The sequence below is a fragment of the Anolis carolinensis genome, chromosome 1 (assembly GCF_035594765.1).
Source record: "Anolis carolinensis isolate JA03-04 chromosome 1, rAnoCar3.1.pri, whole genome shotgun sequence".
NCBI lineage: Eukaryota > Metazoa > Chordata > Lepidosauria > Squamata > Dactyloidae > Anolis > Anolis carolinensis.
The window spans coordinates 22,324,661-22,341,458 of record NC_085841.1 but is presented as its reverse complement, the minus strand read 5'-3'; the positions used below and the strand labels follow the sequence as shown (position 1 = coordinate 22,341,458).

The 16,798-nt window shown below is 42.7% G+C and overlaps 1 protein-coding gene across 4 annotated transcripts in view; it reads right to left on the bottom strand.

Annotated features, from left to right (window-relative positions):
- The window catches only part of LOC100561099 (cullin-9), a 78,163-nt gene that overhangs the window by 32,996 nt on the left and 28,369 nt on the right, over window positions 1–16,798 (bottom strand). For 2 of the 4 annotated variants that reach the window (XM_016991761.2, XM_008104907.3), the window contains exons 6-16: window positions 15,849–16,042; window positions 15,182–15,557; window positions 14,777–14,969; window positions 14,076–14,283; window positions 12,136–12,329; window positions 11,040–11,248; window positions 8,210–8,447; window positions 6,497–6,602; window positions 4,213–4,440; window positions 3,806–3,896; window positions 3,523–3,694 (exon numbers count right to left, since the gene is read on the bottom strand). In XM_016991761.2, the coding sequence (XP_016847250.2) occupies window positions 3,523–3,694; window positions 3,806–3,896; window positions 4,213–4,440; window positions 6,497–6,602; window positions 8,210–8,447; window positions 11,040–11,248; window positions 12,136–12,329; window positions 14,076–14,283; window positions 14,777–14,969; window positions 15,182–15,557; window positions 15,849–16,042 (2,209 nt within the window). The remainder of the gene's footprint in view (window positions 1–3,522; window positions 3,695–3,805; window positions 3,897–4,212; window positions 4,441–6,496; window positions 6,603–8,209; window positions 8,448–11,039; window positions 11,249–12,135; window positions 12,330–14,075; window positions 14,284–14,776; window positions 14,970–15,181; window positions 15,558–15,848; window positions 16,043–16,798) is intronic. The other 2 variants (XM_008104908.3, XM_062971121.1) reach the window with 1 other exon arrangement.

The window sequence follows — 16,798 nt, the reverse complement described above, 5'->3', positions numbered from 1 at the left end:
CCCATTCTGTATCTTTGATTTCCATTTTTTCTGCCGAAGTGAAGTATCTTGCATTTGTCCCTGTTGAACTTCATTTTGTTAGTTTCGGCCCATCTCTCTAGTCTGTCAAGATCGTTTTGAATTCTGCTCCTGTCTTCTGGAGTGTTAGCTATCCCTCCGAGTTTGGTGTCATCTGCAAACTTGATGATCGTGCCTTCTAACCCTTCGTCTAAGTCGTTAATAAAGATGTTGAACAGAACCGGGCCCAGGACGGAGCCCTGCGGCACTCCACTTGTCACTTCTTTCCATGATGAAGACGACGCATTGGTGAGCACCCTTTGGGTTCGTTCGCTTAGCCAATTACAGATCCACCTAACCGTAGTTTTGTCTAGCCCACATTTTACTAGTTTGTTTGCCAGAAGGTCGTGGGGGACTTTGTCGAAGGCCTTACTGAAATCTAGATATGCTACATCCACGGCATTCCCTGTATCGACCCAACTCGTAACTCTATCGAAAAAAGAGATCAGATTAGTCTGGCATGACTTGTTTTTGGTAAATCCGTGTTGACTATTAGCAATGACCGCATTTGTTTCTAAGTGTTTGCAGACCACTTCCTTAATGATCTTTTCCAGAATCTTGCCTGGTATTGATGTGAGGCTGACCGGACGGTAATTGTTTGGGTCGTTCTTTTTTCCCTTCTTGAAGATAGGGACCACATTCGCCCTCCTCCAATCTGCTGGGACTTCTCCTGTTCTCCAAGAACTCTCGAAGATGATTGCCAGTGGTTCTGAAATAACTTCCGCTAGTTCCTTCAATACTCTTGGATGTAGCTGATCTGGCCCTGGGGACTTGAATTCGTTTAGAGTGGCCAGGTGTTCCTGGACAACTTGTTTCCCTATTTGGGGTTGGATTTCCCCCAATCCTTCGTCCATTCCATGTTGCTGAGGTTGAAGATGGCTTTCTTTTTGTGAGAAGACCGAGGCAAAGAAGGCATTAAGCAGTTCTGCCTTTTCCCTATCCCCTGTCACCATCACCCCATCTACTCCTTGCAGTGGCCCTGTCGCCTCCTTTTTCTTCCTTTTTCTACCAACATAAGCAAAAAAACCTTTTTTGTTGTTTTTTATGTCCCTGGCAAGCCTGAGCTCATTTTGCGCTTTAGCCTTGCGAACCTTTTCCCTACAGGAGTTGGCTATACGTTTGAATTCTTCTTTGGTGATTTCTCCCCTTTTCCACTTCTTGTGCATGTCACTTTTGAGCTTTAGCTCAGTTAGAAGTTCTTTGGACATCCATTCTGGCTTCTTTGCACTTGTCTTATTTTTCTTCTTTGTTGGCACTGTTTGCATTTGCGCCTTGAGTATTTCACTTTTGAAAAACTCCCATCCATCCTTAACTCCCTTGTTTTTTAATATCGGCGTCCATGGAATGCCGCTCAGTAATTCCTTCATTTTTTGGAAGTCAGCTCTCTTAAAGTCCAGAATGCGTGTTTGACTTGTCTTAGTTTCAGCATTCCTTTGTATTGCAAACTGCAGGAGCACATGGTCACTTGCCCCTAAGGATCCAACCACTTCAACTGTATTGATCAGGTCTTCCACATTTGTTAAGATTAGATCAAGAGTTGCTGATCCCCTTGTTGCCTCTTCTACCTTCTGGACCATAAAATTATCTGCAAGGCAAGTGAGGAATTTGTTGGACTTTGTACTCTTGGCTGAGTTTGTTTTCCAGCAGATATCGGGATAATTGAAATCGCCCATGACTACTATATCTCTTCTTTGTGCCTGTTTGGTCAGCTGTTGACAGAAGGCTTCATCAAGTCCTTCATCCTGACTCGGAGGTCTGTAGTAGACACCCACGACAAGATCTTTTTGAGTCCCGGTTCCCTTGATTCTTATCCAGATGCTTTCAAGCTGGTTTCCCGGATTACAGTCTTGCATTTCTTCTGCAACGTAACTGTTTTTGACATATAAAGCTACTCCCCCTCCTCTCCCCTTTGTTCTATTTCTGTGAAAGAGGTTATAGCCCTCAATGGTTAAATTCCAGTGATGGGAGTCATCCCACCAGGTTTCAGTGATGCCTATGACATCGTATGTGTGGTGCTGTGCTAGGAGTTGGAGTTCGTCTTGCTTATTTCCCATGCTCTGAGCATTAGTGTAAAGACATGTAAGCCCCTGTGACCTCCCCTCGAACTGTTTATTTGGGATTATTGTGCTCTCTGTACTTGGTCCTTGCTGTGTTTGTGCAGCCCTCCGTTTAGCCTTACGGCGGTTCCCTGTGGTCGTGGGTAATATAGTGTTCGCCAGGCTGTTGTTCCCCTCCCCCAGTGGATTTAGTTTAAAGTGCGCCTGATGAGGTTTGTGAGTCTGTGTGCAAAAAGATGTTTTCCTACTTGTGTGAGATGCACCCCATCACTTGCCAGTAGTCCATCCTCTTGGAAGAGTAGACCATGGTCAAGGAAGCCAAAATGCTCCTCTTGACACCATTTTCTGAGCCAGTTATTGACCTGTACTATTTTTCCGGCCCTTGTAGAGCCATGTCCTACAACGGGGAGGAGGGATGAAAAGATCACATGTACATTATACAGTTTTAGCTTTGTTCCCAGAGCTCGAAAATCATTTGTGATCTTTTGAAAAGTATGCCTAGCGGTGTCATTGGTACCTACATGAATCAACATAAGGTGGGGAGGGTGATGGGGCTTTAGGAGCCTGCTGATCCTCTGAGTGATATGGTGTATTTTTGCCCCCGGGAGGCAGCATGTTTCTCGAGCCATCCCATCCGGTCTGGAAATGATGGCTTCCGTTCCTCTAAGGAGGGAGTCACCTACTACCAAGACCTGTTTCCTTTGAGGATTGACAGGGTCCCTTTTGTGCAAGACAGTGTGTATGTCCCCTGAAGAGTGTTCCTGTTGAAGTGAATCATGTAGGTGTAAAGTGTTGTCCTCCTCCTCAACATCCCCAGTGCATTCATCAATGACAATCCATTGAGATACATCCGAGAGCCCATTACTCTCCCAAGGATGTTCCTGTTGCTCCTGGTCTATGATTGGGGATGGAGCATTTGCATGATTACATAAGTGTGACTGTGGTGATGCACTGTCCCTGTCAGGGCTATCCCCTGCGCATTGATCCAGGATGGTCCACTGAGTGGTATCTAAGAAACTGTGGTCCTCCACAAGATGTGTTTCCTGATTGTATGTTAATGATGTAAGAATTTCAAATCTGTTGTGTAAATGCAGCTGAGCAGAGGAGTTCTGTGGAGGCTGCCCGGTCCTGCGTCTCCTTCTATGGGTGACCTCCTTCCAAGTGACCTCCTTCCAAGCCTGAGGGTTGTCTACCTTTGAGTTGATCTCCCCATTCTCAGTTCTGTTCATCTCTGCACGGACACACAACCTCTCATTCACAACACAAAAGAATGAAGTTCCCAACAAGGCAAAAAGCTTAATCTTAGGGATGTGACATGACCATCAAACCCAGACCATTTATGTTGCTTAGGAGAGCTCCAATCTCATGTGTCTCAAGAGATTCTTAACTAAACCCCATTGAGAATTACCTGACTACCACGCCACGATGCATGTAGATATTGATATAGTGTGAACCAGTGCTGCCATTAGACTCCCAGTAAGTCTTTGGGTTCCTGTCTATCAGCTTGCTGGCTCGATGTGGGTTGGAGGAGACTTCCACCCTCTCCCAGCATTTGTCCTCCTTCACCTCCACATTTGAACCTAAGTTAAAAATAAATCCAGAGTTGGGGAAAATCAGGACACATACAAGCTGCTTCATGAAAGTAAATTCTCCATATTTCGGTTCTTTCTCCTTCCCAAATATATACACACCTTGGCAAAGGTTGCGCAGAAATACATCAAAAAAGGGGATGTTGATAGGCTGGTGGCTACGTCTGTGTTCTTCTATCTGACCTAGAACCATCTGCAGGAACCAACAAAGGCATTAGGAGAATTCCAAACTTTGGTCTAGAAAGGCACCAGTTCTTGACCCCACTAACACCAAAACCTAAATTGTCAATACAGCAGAATCTGTCAAATGTCTCTGTACTGATCACATCTACAGGATAAACTAGTCAATGTTTCTTAGGAGAATAAAGAGAGAACTGAACCCCGCAGAGAGCACAAATTTAACTAATGTGGCCTCTTGGTAATTTATATCCAAATGACTAAGCTGATATTACTCTGTTGTTTGGCCAGCAATTCCAACCCTTACATTTCACAAAGAGTATCAGAATCACCTGGATGCAACCAGCCAGGATGCTGGTTGTCATCTTCTTATAAAGGCTGGCATATTTCTCACAATCAGTCACAAGGTCGCGCAGTTCTGTCACTAGCAAGAGATTGGAATTGTGCTTGTCCATAGCTTTGGTAAGGGCATCCTTTGTGCCAACTCTACACATGACAACAGCACAATCTTTGTTGGTGGTGGCCAGACGATGCAAAAAACGGATGTACTCCTGCACAACCTATGGGAAAAAAGACAGAAATGCATAGTTGGAAGGACACAGAAAGCCAAGTCCTCTGTTTTCAAACATTCAGAGAAGCCTTTGGAAAGACACATCTCTCGTTTACAGCTCCATCCACCTTTCTGACCTTCACTTCTACATATAGTCTCCATTTGGCTCATGCTTATCTCTAGCATTCTCCTTTCAGGAAGTGCTGTTGAACCATAAATCAATTTATACTTACGATAAGAATATTCAGCTTTCTGGATATTGCTGAACTCCAATACGCATTGCTTCCAGTAAGATTTAAATCAGTGATTCCCAAAGTGGGCACTCCCCCCCCCCCCCCGGTGGGCGCTGCAGCGATCCAGGCGGGTGGTGATGGCCACAGGTGAAACACGCTCTTAAGTCCAGTGCATGACAGGGAGGGAAGAGACTTTTCCCTCTCCAAGCACCGGGCTTCAAGAGCTCCCTGCGTTGCTGCCAAGAAAAACACTGTTTCTTTAGGCAGCAAGGCTCCAAGCCGGGGGCTTGGCAAGGAGGGAAGGGACTTTTCTTTCCCGAACATCAGGCTCCCTCCGCTGCTGCTTGGAGAGAGAGAAGTCCTCCTCCCTCTTCCTCACCCTCTCTCAAGCTCCCTCGGGCTCAGCAGTGTTCCCTTTCTCAGGATGCCCCAGGAGGACGCAAAGGAAGAGGAGGGGGGCGGGGGGGATGCAGCCTTTCCCCACTTGTCTCTTTCAATCCCGTCTTCTTTCCTTCTCCTCCCATTTCCTTTTCCCCCCTTCCACCTCTGGGGATTAATCCATGGAAGGGATGTGGAGAGAAGATGGAACCTTGGAGCCCCTTATTTGCTCCTTTCCCCCACTTCTTGTCCACACACACACACACTCGATCCCTCTGAGAGAGAGAGAGAGAGAGAGAGAGAGAGACAGAGAGAGAGAGAGAGAGCGTGCCCAGGTAAAGAGCAAGGCACATAATGCTTTTTTCCTTTTTTTTCTTTTCCTGAGGTATTATTCTGGATTGAGAAGCTGGTTATTTGCTTGCACCCCAACAGCAGCGCTAAGCTGTTTAATGAAGGGGGGGGAAAGGGGAGAGAGAGAGTGTGTGTGTGTGTGCGAGGTGAGGGGGGAAAAAACTTCTATGAAGTTCTCCTTCGGAGCCTGTCTCTGGAGAGAGGTTTCAAAAGTTGTTCCCCCAGTGCATGGTGTATATTCTGTTATGCTAATAAAGGCAGCCCCCGGCGCCTCGAATAATAGGGATTACGGCACAGTAATCCAAGAACAGCTAGAAGGCCCCAATCTACATTTTAAATCTATCTAGATGTTATTCTCTTCCAGTTTTGACCTGGTCTTGAATATAGGTAGAACGGCAATGCTGCAAACTTTGACAAATGATCTATGCCTTAATATTAGCAAGGAGACTCAGACTGCAATCTATGAGCAGCCTTCAGTCTTGTTGATATCCAATGTGTTTACTTCAAAACAGTTGGGTTACAAAAAAAAATCTGTAATATTTGTTCTTTTCTCCTAGAAGAAAGATATAAGAATGTGGTGACAGGAAAGGACTGTAAGAATGATTTGTCCATTGTGTAATGAGTACATTTGTTCTTTTGGTCAGCAGTAAGAAATCTGAAGATACTATTTGAACATTAACAATGCTAACTAAACTTCTACCAGTAATGCTATTCTCTAAGTGCCATTATTGTTTGAAACAGGATAATACAAGTATAAAGCAGCTTTACATATAAATCCTATATAGTTACAGACTATATTATAGATTATAATCAGCCTTTTGTGTCCATAGATTCTGCATCTATTGAAAATATCTATTTTCCCATTATAAATATAAGCATTTTAATTCATTTACATCATAAGTATCTTTGTGCCTGTTTCTCCCATGTCTTATTTATAGTTAACAATGTTTATGTATTGTCCCTTTTTCTATTTTAAAAGCCCCTTTAGAAGGCCAAATAAATCTTTCCTGTCTGAAACACAATATGCTAATTTCTAAAATACAATATGGTTTGAATCCTGAGTCTCTATATCAGACTCAAACCATGTTCCAATTAGCTTCTCACCTCCCGTTCATTGCTGTGAGTGCTCATAGCAGAGAGACAAGGCTCAATGCATTCATGCCAGGGCAGCATATCCTCTTGGGAAATGTCCAAAAATTTGTTCAAAATCCTGCAACAAAGAGAAAACTGTCAGGAAGGGAAGGTTCAATTCTTCTTGGATTCTAAAACAAGATAAAAGGATCAACTCAATATGTTAATTCATTTAGAGTTGTGTCTCTTTCTTTTTAAGCAAAAGAAAAGTTTCAAAATTAAGATTTCTGAGTAATTAGAGGCTCACCCCTATCCCCATCCCTGAATCATCACAAAGCACCTTTTCAATATTGGAATTCAACCATGCTCTGCACAAGCAACAGTGCCTCATAGTGATATTGGTGGGGGAAATTAGTAGACGGGGATTAAAGAAACTTCTTGGGTGACCTGAGCCCTTCCTTATATCCTGCCCCTGCTCTAAGTGATGCAGACTGATGATATCTGGCTTACACCATCTTTTCTCAATTTTCATTCCGCCCCTGGAATTTGACCACTCTACAGGAAAGGAGATTCCACTTGAACATTAGGAAGAACTTCCTCACTGTGAGAGCTTTTCAGCAGTGGATCTACCTGGAGTGTGGTGGGGGGTCCTTCTTTGGGAGACTTTTAAACAGAGGTTGGATGGCCGTCTGTCGAGGGTGCTTTGAATGCGATTTTCCTGCTTCTTGGCAGGGGGGTTGGACTGGATGCCCCACGAGGTCTCTTCCAACTCTATGATTCTATGATTCTTGTTCCCTAGGATGTAGTCAGGCTATGTCAGGATCAGTACCTCCTTCCTATCAGTAATGTTTCTCTTTATAATGATTACTTTAAACTTTAGTTGCTAATGTCCTTGCTCTTTGAATGCCATCCCATACTCTTTCAACTGCAAGTTTACTCTGCTAATACCCAATAGTCGGTGGTTTATTAAAATTCCCCAAAACAATTTTGTGACAAATAGAAATGGGAAGGCCTGGAAAAAAACTGGAAAATTGGGGGGGGGGGGGGGGGGGGGGCTGGGTTTTCTTTCCATTTTTTTCCAAAGCCATTTTTTCTGGAAAAATGAAGTGTATAATATTTTTTTTTCCAATTATAAATAATATATACATAACATGGTCTTCAAACTATATAACATGAAGACCTTAATGAAAAATTTCTGAGACTTTTTGTTTCTACACACTCCCCCCGCCCCCATTTTCCCCCAAAAATTGCTTTGGAAAAAATGGGAAAATAGGCTAAGCAAGGTTTATTTATGTCTTACAACTTCTTGTTTCTGTGTCTTAACCCAATGGGAAAATGCATGGTTCTCTGGATGTTGTGGGCTGCAACTCCTAACGCTGCATCCTATTGCTGACAATAGATTCAACATGTTTGTTTTTTATTTATTTGAGATAATACCTCTGTAGGAATGTCTAGATCTTCCAGCATGATTCTATGGTTGACTTCCACTGGAAGCTGAGAATAGAACCGTGTTGGAGGAAACTGACCATGACTGAAGTAAACGTATCATAGAGTCAAACTGGAAGACCTAGAGATTGCTAAAGAAAACATTTTAACCAAATCCGTGAATAATCAAATCTGCAAATGTCAAAATCGTAAATGTGGAGGTACAATTCTACACTGCTTTCCCTGCATCCGGTTTGCCAGTTCTAAAGCACCCTTAAGAGCTGCAATCCAGGCACAGATGCTTTGTTTCTTCTTCTTCACCTCAGCATGCCCATCTGCACACTCCTCTCCGCTCCCAGCTGTTCTAGAATTTTCAGCAGCAGCAGGAAGTGCTCACGGTCTGGCAAATGCTCAGTGCTATTTTCCTCAGGGCAGACATCCCCATCACAAAGGCAATGCTCCAAGGCTAGGACTATGTCCTTTGAGAAGCTGGTCTCACATAGGTTTTTCAACAATGTGGGGACATCCATTTCCTTGAGCTCAAAGGTGGCCTTGGACTCTGAGAAGAAAAAAAGACACAGCCCTCTAAGTCAAAACACCATAATCAGTGGGAGAAACCTCTGTTGTTGCTGACAAAGTCCCCCAAAAAGGGGTATGAATTGTGGCTCTCTCCAGATAGTACAGGTACAACAACATTCAACATTCCTCACCACTGGATAGAGCTGTTGGAAGTGTAGTAACATTTAGAAGTTGGCACAAGTGATATAACATCTAGAAGTTGGCTACTAACTGGAGCGCCATTCAGGGAGAGAACTACTCCCATGCTGCGGCAGCTCCACTGGCTGCCTGTCTGCTTCTGAGCTAAACACAAAGGGCTGGTTTTTACCCTTAAAGCCCAAAACGGTTCGAGTCCAGACTGTTTGACGAACCGCATCTCCCACTATAGATTAACTTGGACACTGAGGTTATAGGAGGAGGCCCTGCTCAGTCCCACCTCCGTCCCAAGCATGGCTGGTGGGAACAAGAGGTAGGGCCTTCTCCGTGGGCGCTCCCCATCTTTGGAACTCCCTTCCTAAGGAGTTAAAGATGAGGAGGAGGAGGAATAGACTGTAGTACTACCACTGTACCTCGGATTAATAGCTACCATCCGTATCCGTGCCCTGTTCACCCCACCAGCTCAATAGACATCTTGAGCAATGATCAATCTATTTCCCCCAAGGACTTGGGAAGATGTCTGTTCGATGTTTTGTTTTATGTCTGATATAAGAGGTTGAGTTTTTAGTTTAATTTTAGTTGTTAAGTCATAATTTGTTTTTCTATGTTGGGTAGTCAATTTTCATTATTATGGGTGTATTGTTGTTGTGTTCAGGCATTGAATGTTTGCCTTTTATGTTTGGAATCTGCCCTGAGTCCCTCCGGGGAAATAGGGCGGAATATAAGTACATATTATTATTATTATTATTATTATTATTATTATTATTATTACTACTACTACTACTAGCTGTGCATGGCCACACGTTGCTGTGGCTTATGGGAATCCTTTGTTGGCCAGGTGGAATAGAAGTGAATAGCCTTGCAGCCTCAAACCCTGGCCATTTTCTTTTTATGGAAATCCTTGTTTGGTGAACTGGAATACAAAAGTATAGGATTGCTGCTTGGAAGGCATTCTAGGGGAATGGTTTTTTGGGCTGCTGCTTCAAAGCCTGGCCACCTTCTACCAAGGTTAATCCTTTGTTGGTCTGGTTGAATTGCACTGAATAGCCTTGCAGCTTCAATGCCTGGCTATGTTATACCTAGGGGAATCCTTGTGTGGCGAGCTGGAATAGCACCCTCAATCAAAGAGCCGCTTTGAAGCCTGGCTACGTCCTTTGTAGGGGAATCATTGTTTGGCCAGATTGAATTGCACTGGATAGTCTTGCAGCTTAAAAGCCTGGCCACTTTCTACATAGGGCATCCTTGCTAGAACAGGTTGAATAGGACGGAGTAGCCTCGTGGCTTCAAAGCCTGGGGGTTTTCTACCTAGGGGGAATCTTGGTTGGCCAGGTTGAATAGCAATGAATAGTCTCAGTGCAGCAAGTATGAATGCTGCAATTAGTCAACTTCATTAGCATTTAATGGCCTTGTAGCTTCAAAGCTTGGCTGCTTCCTCTCTGGGGGAATCTTTTGTTGGGAGGTGGTAGCTGGCCCTGATTGTTTCCTTTCTGGACTTTCCAATTTCCCTGTTTTCAGAGTGTTGCTCTTTATTTACTATCCTGCTTTTAGATATTATATTGTTCTGTATTATATCCCAGTAATTATTATATATTATATTTATAATCTTATATTATCTGCTTAGAACTGGATTATATGAGGCCCCTTCTACACAGCTGTATAAAATCCACACTGAACTGGATTATATGGCAGTGTGGACTCAAGATAATCCAGTTCAAAGCAGATACAGTACTGTGGATTATGTGCCTTGACATTCTGGGTTATATAGCTGTGTGGAAGAGCCTTGAGTCTACACTGCCATATAATCCAGTTCAAATAAGATAATCTGTATTTTATAGGCACTTGGCAGTGAGCTCTACCTGTCCCTAGGTGCCATTGTGGCTGACGGGGTTGCTAGGATACAACGGGGGTAGGCCTTAAAGGCAGCGGGGCCTACTTTTTTGACTGTAATTTGGACTATTTTTCTAGGGTTTTTTTCAATTGAAAGATATAGATTGGATGACTATGTCTTTTGTGGCTAAATTTGGTGTGATTGAGTTCAGTAGTTTTGTTGTTTACTCCATGGGAAAAAATGCACATTACATTTTTATATATATAGATTATTGTTGTTGTTGTTGTCTCTTTCTTGGGGAAATCACAGGCACAAGATCACCATTCAGCTTTCAAGATCTCACAGAGGGACAGATCATGAGCAAATGAAAGGAGGGTTATGTCTGAGAGAGATATAGGAGGTGTCCTAGAAGGATAAAATAACAAAGGAAGTTTGACCAAAAAAAAAAATCAAAGTTGTAAGCAGTAGACCTTGCTGAGTGTACAAAGCAAAGGAGCCAAATTATATCTATGGCTTCCAGCATCTGGGTTTGGAGGAAATGAAACAAATGATTTTGCAATAATACCAAAATGCAAGGATCAGAAAGAGTAAGGCTGGCACAATCTCTACCTGCATCGTCCTGGCTCAGTGGTAACTTATGATCAGCCAGACGGTTGAGCACTATCCGAGCCAACATTTCATTGGATCTTTGACCTGTTTGGCAACAGTTCTTCAGAACAGAATAGAGATCACAGTTTCCCAGCTGTTCTGCCAGGCCTTTGTGATTATTAATCAGCACGTTCAGAACCAAAAGCCCATTCTGTACTGCCGAGGAGGCCCTGAGGAAAGGAGCGAGAAAGGTGACTGTTCAGCCCCAATGGGCTTCGTCATTCACTGGGTGAAAGAATTAACACAAATAATATTCATGATCATTTGTCTGATCTGTTGATCATAATAAATTATTCATTCATGTTCACCATTTTCTACAAAGGTCTTGTCAGATTTGTTGAGTTCAAATGAACAGAAAAGGAATCAATCAAATGTCAAACTAACCACATTTCCTCTACAACTGACTCTTCACTCCAGATGTTACATAGTGGGCAGACAACCGCCTACATCGAACCTAAGAACTTTATTGCAATGATGTTACTGCAATGTAGTTGTTAAATAAACTAAATGTTTCAGGGAAAATATGGCAAAAATATGGAGTTTATTTCCAAAAGGTACCAAATCCAAAAAAAAAATTGAAATATGAGTTAAAAGCAGCACATTGCTGGCTAGAAATAGAATATTATGTACAGATCAAAACTATCAGATTGTATCAAATCCCTTTGATATAGGTCTTGAAAAATTATATTATATAGCAAAAGAATGCAAATGCTCAACACCTTTTCTTCAATTCCTGTAAAGTTTGTTCAGATGGCTTTGGGACCTTTTGGAAGCAATCTCCACAAATAGTGTAGATCATTTGTTTTATCTCAAAAACATGGTTTCTGTGTAGCAGAAAAATGCCTGACTGCCATTGTGCCACAGAAATATCGCAGCATGAGCAGGAAACTTGCCTATGGAAAGGGAGTTAAAATTAATTCCTGAGCCTGTTGAAATTGCCCACCCAGCTGTACAGAAGCACAGGGAAATTCAATATCCCTCCTTACTATCAATAACTAATTTTAATTCAGTTAACTTAATACTCTCTACTTTTCTGATAATTCCCTTTTCATCTTACCCATGTGTGTCCAACATCTTCTCAACAGCAGTACAGATGGCACAGAGCAAGTTATCAGAATCCTTGCTGGAAGCAGAGCCAATGCTGGCAAAGATTTCCAACATCATCTGGGCATCCGAATGATTTAAAGGATATGACTTCCCACTGGAACCCAGAAGTTCACAATTCCCAGCACCTACCAGGACTTTCAGTGCCTGGAAGTGCAAAAGCAGAAATTGAATCAATGACAAAACATAAGCAAAGGCGTTCCCTCTTCTTACGCAATGACATCATCACCACAACCTATGCCACTGAAGTTCAATTATCTGAGGCCATGCCCATCTTCACAAATGTGAGGCCATGCCCATCTTCACAAATGTGACATCCCCTACACAACCCTAACGTAACTTGTTCCCCAATCTTTTGCCAGACTGATTACTCTAATGTTCTAGTAACCATGTACTTTCTTCTTCTTCTTCTTCCTCTTCTTCTTCCTCTTCTTCTTCTTCTTCTTCTTCTTCTTCATTCGCACAGTCGTCTCCGCCTCTTCATAACCTCATGGACCAATCCACGCCAGAGCTCCCCGTCGGCCGTCACCGCCCCCAGTTCCTTCAAGGTCAAGCCAGTCACTTCAAGGATACCATTCATCTATCTCGCCCTTGGTCAGCCTCTCTTCCTTTTCCCTTCCATTTTCCCCATCATCATGATCTTTTCCAAGCTTTCCTGTCTTCTCATGATGTGGCCAAAATACTTCATCTTTGCCTCGAATATCCTTCCCTCTGGAGAGCAGCTGGGCATTATTTCCTGGAGGATGGACTGGTTGGATCTTCTTGTGGTCCAAGGCACTCTCAGGATTTTCTCCAGCACCAAAGTTCAAAAGCGTCTATCTTCCTTTGCTCAACCTTCCTTATGGTCCAAGCTTTCGCAACCATAGGTTACTATGGGGAATACCATTGCTTTCACTATGCTGATCTTCATTGCCAGTGTGATGTCTCTGCTTTTTACTATTTTCTCGAGGTTGGCCATTGCTCTCCTCCCAAGTAGACGTCTTCTGATTTCCTGGCTGCAGTCTGCATCTGAAGACTGCAGATGTATTAATGAAGATAATCCTAGTTCCCTTGACCCTTGTGTTAGGGTATAATGAAGCTCTGTGTGTGTTAAAGAAAAACCCAAACTGCTGATCATAACATGCAGGAGCTAATCTAGGTCAGCAGTTAAGCAATTAAGTTTGAACCACACCCAGTGGGGTGTGGCTGTGTGTGTGTGTATTAGCTTCTGCTCCTGCTTTTGCTTTTTGGATCTCTCTTGGAAGAAGAGGCTGAAGAAGCCATGCTCTTTGTATTGCAATGCTTCTTGCATCTTGAAATGCTTACAAGGACTGTGTAAGTTTGTTATACTGTAAGATTTATGTTTTAAGGCAACACTGCAAGTTTATGTTTGGACTCTGCTGTAAAGAGTAAAGTTTTACTGTTTTTCCCTTTTGCAACTGTGCACTTATTGTGTCTTTGTTGGACTAGACTGAATTCCACTTGAAGCCCCACACTTTGTCTAAGTGAAAGCCAATTCAAACAGATCAATACCATTCATATAAGTGAGTGCATCCATTTTCTATATGTAATCTTTTACGCAAAATATTGTAAATATATGAATTCACTTTTTGCACAGTAGCTATGCTACACATCTCATCCTTATGTAGCACTCAGCATCCAAAGCACTTATGTAGCTACATTATTTTTATTTCTGTTCACTTTTCAGCACTCAGATTGCACCATTCTGAAGCTACAGCTCTTGTACAGATATATTTATATTTTAAATCAGCATATCAACTGATTTGCTTATATCCTATCTCATTCCCTCAAATCCTGTTACCTAGCAGGCAACCTGCTTTCCTGTTTCTGTCAAGATTCATTCCTAGACCTATCTGAACCAGATTTAAATTGGGAGTTCCTGTGAAAACTTACTGCCAGGCCAATATGCTGCACCAACGTTGATGTGGGATATTCCTGCATGCAGCCCAACACAGCACGGACACCGCCTTCTGTGGCAAAAAGAACTCGCCAGTCATACTTTGCCATGCACACATAAAGTAGTCTCAGTGCCAATACCACCAACAGCTTTTCCTTCACTTGGTTGGTCAGCAGCTCCACCAGCATCTTCACCATTTTTTCTCTGAGGACGACAAAGAGGCCTGTTACACTTTAGGTCTGTGGTTACTAACAGCTGGGCCCTCTAAATGATATTGTACTATCACATCCCTCACCATTAGCTAGCCCAGCAAGGGCTACTAGAAGTTTAATCCAATAATATCTGGAGGACCATATAATTCACATCACTGTATCTCCACGAAAAACAGCTAAGAAAAAATCCTGCCTGAAACCTTAGAGAGCCTCAGTCAGTCAGCATAAGCTTTCTAAGGAGGAAGCAGTATTCTAGAAGAGACAGGAAATGTATAAATCCAAAGCTCACCCATATAGCACTAAACCACAAATGAGCTAGATGAAATTGCAATTAGACATCTTATTTCAAAAGAAGAGAGACAGACAAAACTGTTAAAGCTCCCGCTTTTGTAGCCACAGGATCCTGATCTTGTTCTCCACTGGAGGATTAGGACTGTAAAATGGCCCTTTGCGCAGCTACTACCTGAAGCACGAAAAGAACTGACCTGACTGTAGGTCCACCTTCTACTTTGATGACTTGTCTCTCTTGACCAGGTTCCTCCTCTAAGATCTTTGTGATGAATCTGAGTCCAGCCATCTGCAGGATGACTTCAGAACCAGATTTCTGGATCATGTCTATGATATCTCCTATCTTCTCCAAAGAGCCTCTCTTCACTATCATCTTTGCTGTCCCGAAAGCTGATCAGAATTCAAAGACACATCATTACAACAATATATTGCTGACATCTCATGATAGCACTCTCTGTTCATTAATACCATGGAACATTTTATTTTATCCATCTATTACCACCAGGACATATAACCCTTTATTCTGTCTGGATTAGAAAAAATAAAATCTTCCTGCTGCTTCATGGCCCCACATAAACTGAGGTGGAAATTGTGGCATGTACCTTTGGCTTTCTCATCCAGTGCATCTGGAAAGGAAGGCTCTTCCACTTTGAGGAGCTCGTTAATCAGCTGTATGTCAGTCTTTTCTGCCACAGATGGAACTGGAGAAGGCACCTCCGCAGAGAGTGACTCCTTCTTTGGCTTCTTAGATGCCATGGCTTCAGAAAGGCCACCACAGTTTTCAGGGATCCCATTCATATTTTGGCAATTCTGCTCTGGCTCTCCTTTGCCGAAGGAATACTTGAGATAGACATGACAACTTTGTAGATCGCTTCGAGTGCAGCCTTGGCAGTGTTTGCTCACAAGCTGCAGTACTTGCCGAGCCAATTCTACAGATACTGACAGCTGGATCAGGCCCTCTTCATCTAGCTCTGATGGCTTGAAAGACAAAAAAAAACCTGTTAAAATATACTGGAACGTCTGTAAATGTTGTTCTTGTTAAGCCCAATTGCAGTCATGATAGTGTGACATAAGGAAGGAAATTCTGCAGAACCCATTCATTCAAAGGACCCAACCATGTATTGGGGGAAAGGAGAAGACTGCCCTTTCAGGCAGCCAGATCCCATACCTAATAAAATAATCTGGCAGGTTAGAAGTCACCGTTCAAAGCTTCTTCCTTTCAGAATAGTTTAAAATATCATCTTCTCATGCCAAACATGTTCGACTTACCTGCTCTTCATGGTTCTGCTGAATGAAATGAAGAATGTCCTGTTGTTCATGCTGTTCTAGTTTCTTAATAAAGAAGAGTAGCTCCCACCATTCAGCCCGACTTAGGTTCCCAGAGTTCTCATTCATATGATCCGTCAGATATGGCAGTGAGTATAATCCTCCGAGTGGTTTGCAGTAGAATGTCTGGGTAACTGCTTGGAGAAAAAGACAAAAGAAACTTTTCCAGACTCTTCTGATATGCACAACCAATTAATTTCATGATTTAACCCCTGGTCATTTTCCAGGAAAGAAAGGAACTGTACACAATGTGTACAAATTCAGTACCCAATGGATACTGAAAAAAATAATTGCTGGACACCTAAAACAGATAAGGGTGCTTAAGCGGAGAACTGGTTGGCCATCTGTTAGGAGTGTTTTGATTTTGCATTCCAGCATGGTAGGGGATTGGACTGGATGGCTCTTATGTCTTCTTCTCACTCTATGATGTTATGAAGATATTTGTTGCCTTGAAAGGATTTATAGTAAGGCAGGTGTGTAATGGCAGTCAGTCTAGCAGTGAGAATTAGGTCTGTCAAGGTTAGGATTTAGTTGGATTGAGGGCTTAGGAGAGTTTGTCAGGGCCAGAGACATGTTAATTAAGATCAGGGGCAGAATTAACTAGGGAGTGTGTGTGAGAGATGTGATTTACATCTTTTACGTATCTGAATAATAAATATTTTGGATTATACACTTTTGCCTCTCAGAATGGTACACAAGGTATACTGGAAGGCTTAAATTCTAATACATTGCATCTGTGGTGACAACACTTAATCCAGTGGGGTTTTAAGATTAATAAAGTCTCACTCCAGAACCATGAGAGCATTCAGGTGGTTGCCACGGTCAATATTCATAGCAGTAAGACAGATGGAAGTCTACACAACTGGTGGCAGAGCTGTGGAAAAAGTGGAAGT